Source organism: Mirounga angustirostris, unplaced genomic scaffold (genome assembly GCF_029215605.1).
Source record: "Mirounga angustirostris isolate CCGP_5_RB_7025 unplaced genomic scaffold, mMirAng1.0.hap1 SCAF_14, whole genome shotgun sequence".
Taxonomy (NCBI): Eukaryota; Metazoa; Chordata; class Mammalia; order Carnivora; family Phocidae; genus Mirounga; species Mirounga angustirostris.
In genome coordinates this window covers 16387074-16401942 of record NW_026991722.1, presented here as the reverse complement: position 1 = coordinate 16401942, position 14869 = coordinate 16387074, and the positions used below count along the sequence as shown (strand labels likewise).

The 14869-nt window shown below is 45.9% G+C and overlaps 1 protein-coding gene across 1 annotated transcript in view; it reads left to right on the top strand.

Moving 5' to 3' along the window:
• The first annotated feature begins 2437 nt into the window (after positions 1-2437).
• Positions 2438-14869, top strand: part of LOC123853228 (O-acyltransferase like protein-like) — a 48088-nt gene continuing 35656 nt past the window's right edge. Inside the window, exons 1-4 of the mRNA XM_064578787.1 lie at positions 2438-2489; positions 5772-5911; positions 7238-7316; positions 14513-14654. Of these exons, the coding sequence (XP_064434857.1) occupies positions 2438-2489; positions 5772-5911; positions 7238-7316; positions 14513-14654 (413 nt within the window). The remainder of the gene's footprint in view (positions 2490-5771; positions 5912-7237; positions 7317-14512; positions 14655-14869) is intronic.

The window sequence follows — 14869 nt, the reverse complement described above, 5'->3', positions numbered from 1 at the left end:
TCTTACTAACACTTAATTCCATCAACCTTATAATTCTCTAGCCATCAGATGAGTAGAAAAGAATGGTGTCTAATTGTGGTTTGCTGGGGAGGCTGAACAACTTTCTCAGATTTATTGGATCCTGGGATTTCCTTCTCCAAGAGTTGCCTGTTCACGTCCTTTGCAGATTTTATTTATTTATTTATTTTTATTTTTTTTAAAGATTTTATTTATTTATTTGAGACAGAGAGAATGACAGAGAGAGAGCACATGAGAGGGGGGAGGGTCAGAGGGAGAAGCAGGCTCCCCGCCGAGCAGGGAGCCCGATGCGGGACTCGATCCGGGGACTCCGGGATCATGACCTGAGCCGAAGGCAGTCGCCCAACCAACTGAGCCACCCAGGCGCCCTCCTTTGCAGATTTTAAATTAGCTTCTTTGACTTTTAAAAAATTACTGATTTGTAAGGGTTCTTTATATAATCCGAATGCAATGCTTCATCCAAGTTTTTAATACGGTAAATAGGTCCTCTTCTCCGAGAGTTACATTTAACTTTGTTCATGGTGCCTGAGAACAATGGTAAAGAAGGGAGGGACGTGGTCAGTCTTGTAATTCAGACAGTTTAGCTCAAAAGATGGTTGCTGGTTGCAAATGACCGAGTGAATGCCAGCTCCAGGGTTCTGCGGAGACAGAGAGTCATTCCCAGGGGAGGGAGTAAGGGAGGCTCAGTTATTGTCATTACAGCATCAACCTGGAATACTTCGAATCATTTAAAAGAGGCCAGTGATAACAGATCCCTGCTGGCTGAGCCCAAGAAGCCTGAGCAGCAGAACTGGCCAGAAGAGTCAGGAGCACATGGTGAAAGTCAGGTTACCCCAGACAGCTCATCAAGGACTGTTTGCCTAGTTCTGGCCGGGAGGTTTTTAAAATCATGTATTATTATTATTTTTTTTAAAGGCACACATGCAGCAGAATGCAGTTCCTTCCATCTGATTTTTAGGTTAACTCTCAGAAACCCAATTGTTAGTAAAGAGAAAGAAATGCAAGAAGAGATGCATAATCTGCCAAGCTGTATGTGGAGTTTTTCTCCCCACTCATTCTAAGGACTATCATTATCTTTAGTTATATATAAGAACTTATATACCAAACTGACAAACAAAAATGGGGTATTTTTGTGTATTTTATTTTTTTTAAAGATTTTATTTATTTATTCATGAGAGAAAGAGAGAGAGGCAGAGGGAGGAGCAGGCTCCCAAGGAGCAGGGAGCCCGATGCGGGACTCGATCCCAGGACCCTGGGATCATGACCTGAGCCGAAGGCAGACGCTTAACCATCTGAGCCACCCAGGCGCCCTATTTTTGTGTATTTTAGAGGGCAAGAGGCTATGGGTTCAGGTCAAGATGGATTTGAATACATAGCTCTGATCATTACTAGCTAGTTTAAATACCCAGCTCTGATTCTCGTGAGCAATTAAAAAAGGGCAGATTTATATTGCTGTTTACATTATTTACCATCTTTTGCCTCCATTTATGAATCTGTAAAATGGAGATTAAAATGATTACTCATAATCTCATAGGATTGTGTGAGGGGTAGAAGAGACAATGGACAGAAGGCATTCAAAACAGTGCCTGGCACATAATAGACTCCATATGTTGATTGTTGTTGGCATAATGTGAGGATCTGGCTCTGGCAACTTAGGTCATACCAAGTAATTTTAAGGGAAAGTGATCAACTGGACCATATTAATCAAGCTTAGAAGAAAATCCAACTGTATCCTATTTACTATATTCTCGAAGCTAATGACAGTGAATTGAACAAATATGTATACTACATGAAGCTGAATTATTGGAACAGATGGTCATCAAAGATTTAAAATAAACACAGTAGGGGAGCGTGGGTGGCTCAGTCAGTTGAGTGTCTGACTCTTGGTTTCCGCTCAGGTCATGCTCTCAGGATCGTGAGGACGAGCCCCACACGGGGCTCTGTGGTCAGAGGGGAGTTTGCTTGAGATTCTCTTCCTCTCCTTCTCCCTCTGCCCCTCCCCTTCTCTCTCTCTCTTTCAAATAAATAAATAAATCTTTAAAAAATAATAAAAATAAATACAATAAATAGAATCAGAGAGCTAATGGAGAACATTGGTAATACAAAGTGTGAATAAGAAATCATAAAGTCAAGGGGCGCCTGGGTGGCTCAGTTGGTTAAGCATCTGACTCTTGATTTCAGCTCAGTCATGATCTCAGGGTCCTGGGATGGAGCCCCACGTGGGGCTCCATGCTCAATGGGGAGTCTGCTTAAGGATTCTCTCCCTCACCCTCTGCCCCTCCCCTGACTCACGTGCATTCTCTCTCAAATAAATAAATAAATCTTTTAAAAAATCATAAAATCAAGAGGGACTATTAGAGTAAAACTAGTTGAAATAGATAAATAGCACAATAAATGGGATAAGTAGTAAGTAAGGTAGATGGAGGCCAAGGACCACGAGGAGCTGGAAGATCCATTTAGGAGAACTGCAAGTATAGCCGGAAGGGATAAAGAGCTGGGAAACAAAACACTGAGAGATTTTGGGGCCAGAAGTGCCGTTGAAGGAGAAATGTAACCAAACAAGCAAAAGGAAGAAATATTTAACAAATAATAGCAATATTTTCTCCAGAATTAAAAGAAGATAAAAGACCTCATATTGAAATGACGTCATTTCAGTCCAGACTGATAAAGAAAATTCACATCCCAGCGTACCTGTCAGGACCCAACTAAACTTAAGAACATGAAAAACAATGAGGAAATTGTAAAAATTTCCAGAAAGAAAGATAATCAGACACATGACTTCGAAACAACAAAGGCAGAGCTAAAAGAGAAACGCTACGTGTATGGAAACTGAGTAACATGTTACAGAGAACCCCTTTGTCACAAAAAGACCTGATAGTGGAGGGTTCACAACATGCTCACAAAACACTTAGAACGCTGGGTGACAGTGAAACACCAGCTATCAAAATGAAAAATTCTAAAAATGGAAAAGCTGCCCAACACTCTCTAATAAATAAATAAAATCTTTTAAAAAAATAAAAATAAAATTAAAATGCTATCCAGTTGTTTTAACTTTCATTTCTCTAATTACAAAGAACTCAGGATATTTTTGTTTGTCAGCCAGCCATTGAAGTTTTCTCTTCTGTGAAGTACTGTGTGTATCCTTTGCCCATTGTTAATGGATTTGCTCTTTGATGTGCAAGAGCTCCTTGTTACTCTAAATACTGGTCCTTGTCTACCTGAGTCACTGAAAACACTGAGACTCAGTAGGTTATCTGTGCGCTCCTTATCCACAGCGTCCTTTTTGGGGCAGAAATCCATTCTTCTGAGCCTTCACTTTCTGTTCCAGTCTTTCGACAATCTTTGTTCTAGTCAAGACTGGCTACATAATTGGCAGGGCTAATGCAAAATGAAAAGGCATGGCCTCTTGTTTAAAAATTATTAAGAATGTCAAGATGGTGACAGCAGATCACACGTAAAGCAAGTGTGGGGTCCATGTGACTACACAGGTCACATGCCCACGAAGCCAGTCCTGGTTCTAATACCGGAACCATATGGTTTTTATTATTATGGATTTGTAGTATATTGCCTATCTGCCTTTAGTCTTCTTTTGTTTTTTGGGATTTTTTTTAAAGATTTTATTTATTCATTTGAGAGAGAGCACGAGCTGGGGGAAGGGGATGGGCAGAGGGAGAAGCAGGCTCCCCGCTGAGCTGAGAGCCCAAAGTGGGGCTCTCGATCCCAGGAGGCTGGGATCATGACCTGAGCTGAAACCAGACCCTTAACCAACTGAGCCACCCAGGCACCCCTGCCTTTAGTCTTCTTGTCAAAGTTGAGCTAGTTAATTTGTAGACCATTAAGGATTCATACAAATTTCAGAAAATTTGTATTCAGAAAATTTCACAAGAAGTTTATTGAGCTCCTTGGAATATCCAACTAAAATATTGATTGAAATTGCTTCAGATTTATAGATTATATGGGGTAAGTTGACATCAGTTTTGTATTAAGCCATCATTGGGTGTCATGCAAATTACTCCAGTCTTTTTTTGTGTCCTTACGTGAGATTTTACATTTTTCCTTGGTAATCTTAAATCGTATAAACAATTCCTATTCTATTTTTACTACTTCTGTGTTTCAACTCTATACAAGCTTTTTTTTTTTTTTAAAGATTTTATTTATTTATTTGAGAGAGAGCGCACACATGAGCAGGGGCAGAGGGAGAGGGAGAAGCAGACTCCCTCGCTGAGCAGGGAGCCTTTTATGGGGCTCAATCCCAGGACCCTGAGATCATGACCTGAGCTGAAATCAGACCCTTAACCAACTGAGCCACCCAGGCGCCCCTGGATAGCATTTTAACTTTCTTTTTTTTTTCTTTCCTAAATAAGCTCTACACTCAATGTGGGTCTTGAACTCATGACCCTGAGATCAAGAGTTGTATGCTCTACTAACTGAGACAGCTAGGCGCCCCTGGATAGCATTTCATATCCATTCATTGCCAAAAACATGAAAGCTGGATGATGCAAAGAAGAAATAGGAATTGGCATCTCTGGGGAGGGTATACTGGGGGAGTCACTCTGGAGCACAATCTGGTGGGATTTACCAGTATTTATCTACTTTATGACTCAACAATCCCACTCACGGTTGTATATCTGGTGTGTGTTTCTGAGCGAAAGCCTCATGTAGGTCTGTATGGAGACATTCGGGGTGTTTCTGTGGGTGGAGGCCATCTCTGTGTCCATCACCCAGGGAATGGCTGAGTCTAAGATTCTGATGAATTATTACAAGTAGTTAGAAGGTCTGAGCATAGTAACACCATAAATATAGCATGAATAACACCACAGACGTCGCCCTGAGTGACATGTGTAGAAACAGGAGATCCGAAGCACAAAATCATTTATATAAATTATAAATACACTTACACAAAACAAGAACACCTACGAATGAGAGGACAGATGTCAAACGTACGGGGTGGGGGTAACAGGGAAGGGAGAGAGGAAGGGAGAGATGAAGAAAAATGAAAGGAGGGGCACCTGGGTGGCTCAGTCAGTCAAACGTCTGCCTTCGGCTCAGGTCATGATCCCGGGGTCCTGGGATCGAGCCCTGCATTGGGCTCCCTGCTCAGTGGAGAGTCTTCTCCCTCTCCCTCTGCCTGCCGCTCCCCCTGCTTGTACTCTCTCTCTCTCTCTGTCAAATAAATAAATAAAATCTTTAAAAAAAAAGAAAAATGAAAGGAAATGAATTATTTAAAGTGAAGGACACAAGGACACATACGAACATAAACAAAAGAGCTTTGCAGGACCAGGGTGAAGAGTGCCATTAACAGGGGAACATGGTGACTGTTCTACTCCTGAAGGAGCAAAAAAAAAAAAAAAAATTGTCTAAAATAAGGTCCCACAAAACTGGATAAAAAATGTTAAAGACTGAGTATTTTCTCCTGGCTGTACGGGGGAGAAAGAAAAGCTACCAATTTTTAGCTATGTCTTTTGACTCCCTCAAAGCATTTATTATTTAAAAGCATTCATATTCCTAATTTTTTTTCAGCAACAGACCAGGCAACCAACATGAGAACATACATCACTGTTCTCCCTCAGTGAAGATGGGCTGTGGATACAAGATGCAGGCTCACAGAGTGGCAGCTAAATGCATCTGTCTCTCTTCTTTTTTCCGTCATTTCAGATTGATTGCTTTAGGAGGTGGAACCGAGTGCCTATAAATTCATTTGAAAGTAGCAGAAAGAAGCTAACCTTGCCTACTTCTTTTGCTTTGGAATTCAGTGTACGACTCCGTCGGGAAGCTGGGGAGCAACGTTCTTAACGGAAACGTGGACAGACTGGGATCGTACAGTGAGTGCCTCTCCACGCACGCTCCCTCGGGGGGCTTCCGAGGGCAGTATTGCAAGCTGCATGTCCTGCAGGTGAGCGTGGCGGGTGCGCACTCGTGCTCTCGGGGGACGGCGGAACTTCGCGATAGGGCACCCCGTACAAGCCCATCGCTTGTTTCTCTTAGTAAAAAAGCCCCAAACTCTAAAGATGTTTGGCAAAACGTTAAAACTAAATTGCAAACGGCTGCACTTGCATGTTCTGAGTGTGGGACGTTACAGGAGGCGGTTGTCCACAAACCGCCTGGGCCTTCAGACATTCCTCCCGCCCCATCGTATGGGGCAAGCCTTCTGGACAACCTCCGTGTAGAATCCAAGGTCAAGTCCCAGCCAATGTTTTTGGCCATTAACTCCTGACTCACCATCCGTTTTGGGAATACCAAAAGGTATCTCAGAGCTCTGAGATAGGAATTTGAGGTTATTTTAGCAGATGGGCCCAGACTTCTTTGAACATCACTGCATGTGCCTGAGGTCACAGGGCTTATTATCTTCAAAGCATGATAGTTCTTTTACTGCTGGAAAATAAAACCAGGAGCAACACAGCCTCCTGTTAAATACAAAAATAGACTTTATGACATCACACCACACTAACATAAAAATAACGGGTTGGCTAGAAACAGTCACATAAAATAGCAAGAAGAAATCCAAGCTCTCTAATATAAATGCTATAAAACGGTCTTGCAATGGTTAACCACTGGAGATAGAGAAATTATCACCCAACTCCACTTGTCCCACTGAGGGTTATGATAATGACTGCTTGAGAGTTTAATCAGTGTGTACAAATGTTGTATCTCATTTTTGAAGCAGATTAATGGTTTTGATATCAGAGCAAAAGGTCAGGCCTACACAATCATGTAAGTTACATGTTTAGAAGAAGCATTCCCGAAATTTTTATTTACGGTTTGATCTTTTCTTTATTGGGACACGCATTCTAATCACGGGCTTGACTGATGAATAAAATCTTTACTTGAGATGTTGTGTCCTGCCATAGAGAAATCGCCACTTGGCAATTCTGTTGGAAATCGTAGGGCCGCCAAATCTTAATATGACCCGTTCCAGGGGGGGCAAGGGGGGGACAGATGCATGGGGGCAGATCCCACACTGGTGGTGGCTTTGTAAACAATCAGCTGCGAGCTTTGATTTCAAGATGAGTGCATCTGGTCTTCTGTAAATTTAACTCGAACCACTCTGTAAAGGGACAGCCATCTCCAAAGATGTCAGCAAACTTCTTTCAATACCTTTCTCTCCCCTGTCCTAATCTTCTTAATTCTCGGGCAGTCCACAGCAGAGGCCTCAGAAAAGATGGTGCACGTATACTGTGAACATTAAAATGAAAGAGCGTTGTGGCATTGTGTTTTCCAGGATGGAGCCGAATACAGCGTGGGTGTGTGTGTCCCTGATTCTTGTGCCGAAAAGGATGTGACTGTGATGTCTCAGTTGGGTAGGTCCGAAAGATACCCAGGGAAACTATTGTCTTAGCATAAAGTTTGAAGACTCCCAACTCCTTGGAGCCAAGAAAGGCCATTCCTTCAGGAATGACCAACCTTTCATCCTGATAAGTCCAATACCCGGAGAACAATGGCATTTTGGGGATTTGGGAATGGAGGCCAAGGGATAGGAAAGGAGTAGTAGGAAGGAGGAGAAAGAATAAAGAGAAGGTAAGGGCTGAATCTTCACACAATCAAAGTTGAAATGTAAACAATCTTCCAGGTGTCCACAGTGGCCCGGTTAGGCCTGAAGAGAGCAGGTGGGCCGTGTCGGGTTTCTATACTGTGAATGTTCTCTGCTGTGGCCCATGTGTGGGAATCTGTCAGGTGCCAATTCCAGAAGGCCATTCTGAACTGGGATTGTGTGCAGCTGATGTGTTGTCATGGATTAGCGCTAGGAGCCCCGCGTTTGGTCCTGATTGTCACCTCGCAGCTGTGTGATCCTGGGCAAATCACTTAATCTCCCCACATTTTAGTCACTTCCTCTGCACGGAGAGGGGGTGGACCTGGAAGTTCAGTGTGGCTCCCTGCGGCCTTGCAGACTCTTCTGACCTTCGCCTCACAGAATGAATACACTTCAGTTCACATGGAAACTGGTTTGGTTTCCTCTAATTCTTTCAAAGTGTTCAAAGAAAGAGTTCTAAAGCCCAGAAGTTTTACTGCTAGCATCTTTTGTATTTATTCCGGTCATCCAAATGAGAACTGACACGACACATTAAAAGGAAGACACTGGTTCTCTATACTGACTGAACACTTCTGACACCAAATGTGTGTGTCTCCCCCCCCACCCCCACATTCCTCAATTCTGACACTACCTAGAGAGAGTGCTGACCCCACAGGTTAAGGGCTCATTCCCGCAAGACTCTCCCCCACTAAAGACACCAATCCCAAGTAGTGGGGCCTGAGGTTACCCACACTTCTGTCTGACGTGGCTACAAATCAGGGGTTCCCATAGTATCTTCCACAGTTCTGATAATTCACTCTCATGGTTCACAGAATGCAGAGAAACAGTTTACTATTACTGGCTTATTATAAAGGAAGAGCCAAATGGAAGAGATGCACAGGACAAGCTATTGGGAAGGGACGCAGAGCTTCCTCACCCTCTCAGGGTGACCCTCCACCCCAGCACCTCGATGTGTTCACCAGCCCAGAAGCTCTCAGAACCCCTTTGTGTAGGGTTTTCATGGAGGTTCCATTATGTAGGCACAATGGATTAAATCACCGGCCATTGGTGATTGACTCAATCTCTGGCCCTCCCGGAGGTGGGGGATGGGGCTGGAAGTTACAATCTAATCCCAGGACTGGTTCCTCTGTCAACCAGCCCCTTCCTCCTGGAGTCATCTTGTTAGCATCAACTCAAGTCTGGTTGAAAGGAGCTTATTATGAATAAGAGCACACCCTCCTCCTACCCCTCTCACTCAGGAAATTCCAAGGGCTTTATGAGCTCCATGCCAGGAACCCAGGCGGAAGGCCAAATATAGGTTTCTTATTATATCACAATATCACACACGTATTAAACATCTTCCTTTAAGTGTTGATATTGCGATTAGTTTTCAATAACCTGACACTGTCCTCTGAATTTATGATTATCCCTCCAGATTCGGGTCCAGTATCTGTCTCCCTAGACAAATATTTTATGTGCTGTTAAAAAGAAAACCAATTGCTATGAATTAAATCTCAATTTCAGTTCTGGTTGGCGAAGCCATCAATATCCTAGCAACAAAGATGAATGTGCAAAGTTGTTATTAGATTAGCATTTCAAGTGAATAAGTGGCTCACTCAGTCTGAGTTAATGTTCATTATTATTTAAGAGATTTATCAATTAGCCTCATTTTTTCTGGCTAATGCTAAGCTGATTAGCCAGAGTTGACATTAGAATAAAGTGGAAGGTGAGACGCTATTATCAATACAAAGATATCTTGATTGTCTTTGAGGACCTGGGAAAAGGAAGGGCCCTGCCTGGGGTGGGCCAGGCTGACAGGGGTAATGTATTAGGGGAGCTTCCTCGGCCGTTCCCTAAAGCTTTTTGGTGGAATTGCCATTATTTCCTTTACAGCTGTGGGGGCAGCCAGCCCAGCCATGGTGCCCTGTAGCTAGCTGTCTGCAGGCCTCGCTCCCCCAGAGCAGGAGAGCAGGGGCTTCCCAGGTGGGCACCGTTGCAGACAGGCCTAGAAGAAACAAGCCCAAGGGGCGCCTGGGTGGCTCAGACAGTTAAGCGTCTGCCTTCGGCTCAGGTCATGGTCCCAGGGTCCTGGGATCAAGCCCCGCATTGGGCTCCCTGCTCGGCGGGAAGCCTGCTTCTCCCTCTCCCACTCCCCCTGCTTGTGTTCCCTCTCTCGCTGTGTCTCTCTCTGTCAAATAAATAAATAAAATCTTTAAAAAAAAGAAATGAGCCCAAGATTGCAGAGAGAGGGAAGACAATTCTGGGCAGGGCAGAAGGTATTACTTCCAGGCAAAAAAACTGCACCGTGTGGTTGCCATAGGATCTTATAACATTTCAGTCACCTGACTCGGTGTGAGTTCTTGAGAATGAAAATATGTCACACCTGGGTGTTGAGAGTGTGGACCAAAAGGAAGCCAACCTCAAAGTAGGTTAGTATTTATTCATTGTCTTCCTGAGGACAGTGGCCCAGGAGACAGTAACTCAGGTTGCCCCAAGGAAGGGCTCCGAAGCCCGTCAGCTACAGGGGATTCTATACGGGAAGCAAAAGGGGGTCGCACGCTTGCAAGCAGTTCTCCAAATACGTGTGAGTCACAAGGCATAATTTGTTCAGTTGTAAAAATCAAGGTTTTCTGATTTCCACAGGGACATGTGGAAATTTTTTTTAAATTAATTTATTAATTTAATAATTAATTAAGGCAGACGCTTAACCGATTGAGCCACCCAGGTGCCCCTAAAATGGAGCTATTTTAATAATGACTCCCTGAACTACCCACAGAAGCGCCTCAAAAGGAATCCAAAACATTTCACGGAATACCATGTTGTGTTCTCAGTTTAATTCAGGAAATATGTCCCGAGTACGTTTGCCTCTGGTCTTTGTGGGAGATCACATGTGTGTGCAGAGGGGGGAGAATCGAAAGCATTGGGAGTCACTCATTTGGGGAACCCTCCAATTTAGTGAGTAGGAAAAGGCCGTGTGTGCCCGAAGTGAGAGGCGCTCAGGAAGTACCCACGGGAGCTCCCGGGGAGAGCGTGGGACAGGCGGTCGTGAAGGGGAGCTCTGGGGAGCCGCGGGGTTCGGGGCAAGAGCCACACTGGAGGGGGCAGAAGGGGACGCGCGGGCCTGAGCGGGCCTGCGAGAGCAAAGGGGTTGCTGATGGCGCGTGATGAGATGTTGGTGGGAAACAGATCAGAGGTCCCCTATTCCCCTGTATAGACCTAGAATCTGGCCGTGTAGACACTTAGCTTCAGTCGACTGCACACAGGCTGCCAGCTGGATTTATTAACTACAGCAGGATTTGGCACAGGGTGTTGGCACTTCCCCTCGGTGCTGCTAGGACCCAGGACATCGAGTCCGGTCATTTGGGGAGGGCGGCCGTGCCCAGCAGACCCAGCCGTCCACAGGCAGCCCCATTCCCGAGTCTCGGCTGGGTTCCCGGGCCCGCGCTGCCTCAGCCCGTGTTGCCACCTGGCGGGTCGCTGTGTTTAGGTGGCTAGGGCTGTCCCTAACAAAATACCACAGACCGGGGGGCTTAGCACCAGAGATGCACCTCTCCTGGTTCTGGCGACTGGAAGTCCCGGGTCCCGGGGGGCGGCTGGGCTGGTCTCTCCCAAGGCCTCTCTCCTGGGCTTGCTCGCTGGGTGTGTGCTCACATGTGTGTGTCCAGTCTTCCTTTCATACAAGGACACCGGCTGAATTGGATACTGTGATGGCCTCGTTTTCACTTAATCACCTCTCTAAAGGCCCTACCTCCAAATCCAGTTGCAATCTGAAGTCCTGGTGCTTAGGGCTGCAACATAGGAATTTGGGGGATGGAAGGGGGCACAATGCAGTCTGTAAGAGTCTCTTCCCAGAGGCCCTTTGATTTTAGGGCCTCCAGGGCCCCATTCTGTTCTACTCACTCTCTCCTCTCCTGACGCTCGGCCCCCCGGAGTCCTGCGATCTCCCCAAGAGGAGGGTACGCGCCTTGGGGGCAGGGGGAGTGGTGTCTACAGTGCAGCCCTCGGACCTAGGCCCCCCACTTTAGGGACCACTCCTCCGGCTTTCCGCTGGCTGTGTCCTCCCCGATGAGATGTCTGTGGGATCAAGGGGACATGCCCACCTTCCCCTTCTCTTCCAGTCACACTCTGAGTATCTAGAACCCCAGAATTCCCTGCCCAGCTGGCTGCCAGCCCCCCTCTAAGGGGGTGCTGTGGGAGAGGGTCAGGCAGGTGGGGCTTAGGTTGTCCACACTCCGCAGGTAAGGCACTTGGTGGTATAGGAGCAGGGAGAAGGTGGGAAGAGAGAAGTGGTGGGCCGGGAGCTGGAGGGGGCCACCCTGCAGAGCCTCCCTACCATGTGTTCTTACCCCCGAGGGAATGGGGAGGATAGGCCTGAGTGTCTGGAGGCCGAAGCTGATGATGACTTCAGTGTAACCAAGTTTAATTCTTTGGTTACCTCCCCCAGCACACACACACACACGCACACACACTTACACACACAGCATCGTTCTGGCTTCTTGGCTTGGCCAGAGCTATCCCGGGGTTTACAAGTGTAAGTATCCAGCCCCCTGGAGTATCTTTGGGGTCACGAGGGCAGTGTTAACCCTCCTCTGTCCTTCAGGGTCTGGACACTGTTGCTCAGTGCTTCAGACTCCATCCAGGGGCAAGCGCTGACTCCAGAAGGGATTCCCCTGAGGCAACGGAGGTGAAGTGGGTTGTAACTTGCTTTAATAGGCTTTGGGGCCTGTGAGGCAGCCCCCCTAGGATCCAGATACAGGAAGATGATCGTTGGAGACAACTGGGAACATTTTCTGGCTGCTATGAAGCCTGTGCTTCTTGAGATAGGAAGAGTCAGACCTAAGGAAAAGCAACTTTTTAAAAAACTATGGAAGATGAAGGAAGTGTAATCTGGAAGGCCAGACATACACGTTATCATTCTGTTCCTACTTCTGTTGTCTTGTACTTCTTGTTACATTCAGGGCCCTAAGTTACATTTTTTTAAAAAGGTTTTTAAGAGTGTAGATAAACTACGAAGCTTTTTGCCATCTTGATTTTGGATTTCCCTGTGGCCCCCAGTACGTGCTGTGCAGTTAAGGCTGACAAAGGAAGGTTCTGGCTGCTGTGGTCTCCAAGGAGGTTTGCAGGTCCCTGCAGGGACGGAGCTGGGCTTTGCCTCGTAGGTCTGGGAGGTTGACTTTCTCGGGGCGTCCGGACTCATCAGGCTGGAGGGCCTGATTCACATGGCCCGGAGGCTCCGGAGTGGGTCATGGATCAAACAGAAGGCCAGTTGATTCCTTTTAAAATTCCAGCGAGGACGGACATGGTGGCTGGTCTATACGCTTCTGTTTCAGTGGAAGAGTTTATTTGGTAAATTCAAGTACAACCAGGCAGTAGCCGTTGGGCGGGGGGTGGGCATTGATTCAGAGCAAATGGAATCAGATACTGAGGAAACTGCCACCGTGTCCCCTCTGGGGACCTGCTTGATGGAGCACCCTCACCCGTGGCCAGTGCTGACGACACGTGGACAACCCCTCCTTCCTGTCTCCATCCTTAACAAGTCACGATTAAGAATCACAATTAACACATATTATTAATCTTGTAGTGACCTATTGGGACATTTCAGAAACCCTCTGGTCACAGTCATGGAGGTAGAAGGACCTTAGAAGACACCGTGTCCAACCCACCCTTCCTCATTAGCCAGAGGAGGAAATGAGACCCAGAGAGGTGAAGTAACTTACCTAGGGTCACACAGCAAGCAGGCTCAAACCGAAGCCTCCTGAATGCAAGTCTAGGCAACGTGTTGTGGTGAAATGAGGTAGCGTGAGGAAATAAAAAGACCGCACTCTTCAGGTTCATACAGACCTGAGTGGGTTCTGTCCCTGCCACTTAGCAGCAATAATAGAGACAGCAATGTTTATTGAGCTCTGACTGTACCAGGCACTTCCTAAGTGCTTTATAGCTATTGCTACATTTGGTTCTCACAACAACCCTATAAGGAACTGTTATCTCCATTTTACCAAGGGGGAAACTGAGGCACGGAGCAATGAAGTCACTTGTCCATGGTCATATTATAAAGAGTAGATACAGGCCCTCAAACTGCAGAACCTGTATTCTTAGCCACTTAATACTCATGCTTATGTGCACGAGTATCCGAGGAGAACTTTCCTTGTCTGTAAAATAAGGTAAATAATAGTTTCTTGTAGGTTGTTGATGGATTAAAGATAATGTCCAAAACATGTCTCATACCTAATGGGCACTTAATATTTTATTTTTTTGGTATTTATCATTGCCACTCCCCAACATTTGCCGAAGTTCTGGAAGCCCCCTGGTCCTGTGGTGCTCAGTGTGTGTGCTCTGATCAGCAGCACGAGCACCTGGTTTCTTGTTAGAAATGGAAATTCTCAGGTCCCACCCCAGACCTACTGCATCAGCCCGCAGGGAGGGGAGACAGGGAGCAATCTATGGAGCAACCCTCTAGGTAATTCTGGGGCACGAGAAAGTTCCAGACCACGGTCCTCATCTTACCACTAAAATCCCTACTAATTACTTGCAGTGACCATGAGCTGTGCCCTGAGTTGGTGCTTCTGAGTTTCCATTTTAAACTGCACCTTTCCCCAGCCTGTGGGCTTCCACTGTATTTTTTCATTTCATATTGCATTTATCTCTCTCTTGTGGGAACCTGTTTGCAAACAGATTTGAGCTGGCCATGGCACCTTTTAGGATTGTCCTTCCCAGTGCTGTGCTGGGAGAGGATTCGAGAGTCTGGGCGGGCTACAGATTCTGGAGAGCACGGTCCACATCGCGCTGGGCTGAGTTCCTCCTCCTGTGAATCTCAGCATCTTCGTGCCTTATTTTCCCCATCTGTACATCAGATATGTGAAAAGCCAGCTGCCCTGTTTAATGTCAAAGTTTTGTTTTGAAATAACAGATATGAAAGCTCTTGGAAAAGTTTATTTATTGCAAAATAAAGTAGTATTAATACAATCTCTCTTTTTTTTCCCTTGGTAGATATTTTAAGATTCAGAAATACTTCATTTTTGGCCCCTTCTCTTTCTCTCTTTACAATAAATTCTTCCTCCTCATCTGGCGTGGTTGTGGCTAGATGCGCTACTGGAATGTTCCCCTTCGACACCTTTGTTGCCGTGTGTCTGTGAGTATGGGCATCTGGGGTACCTGGTTGGGATGTGTATGTCGGGGCTATGTTATCAACTTCCGCTCACCAACGATGCATAGTCAATTAATTTTCATTCCTGAGTGATGTCTGGCCAACGTTCCATGGGAGATCACCGTGTACCTTAAACGAGAAAATTCGGAAATGTTCAAGAGGAAGGCTGACCACACCCACATGTGATTGAGTTTCAGAGT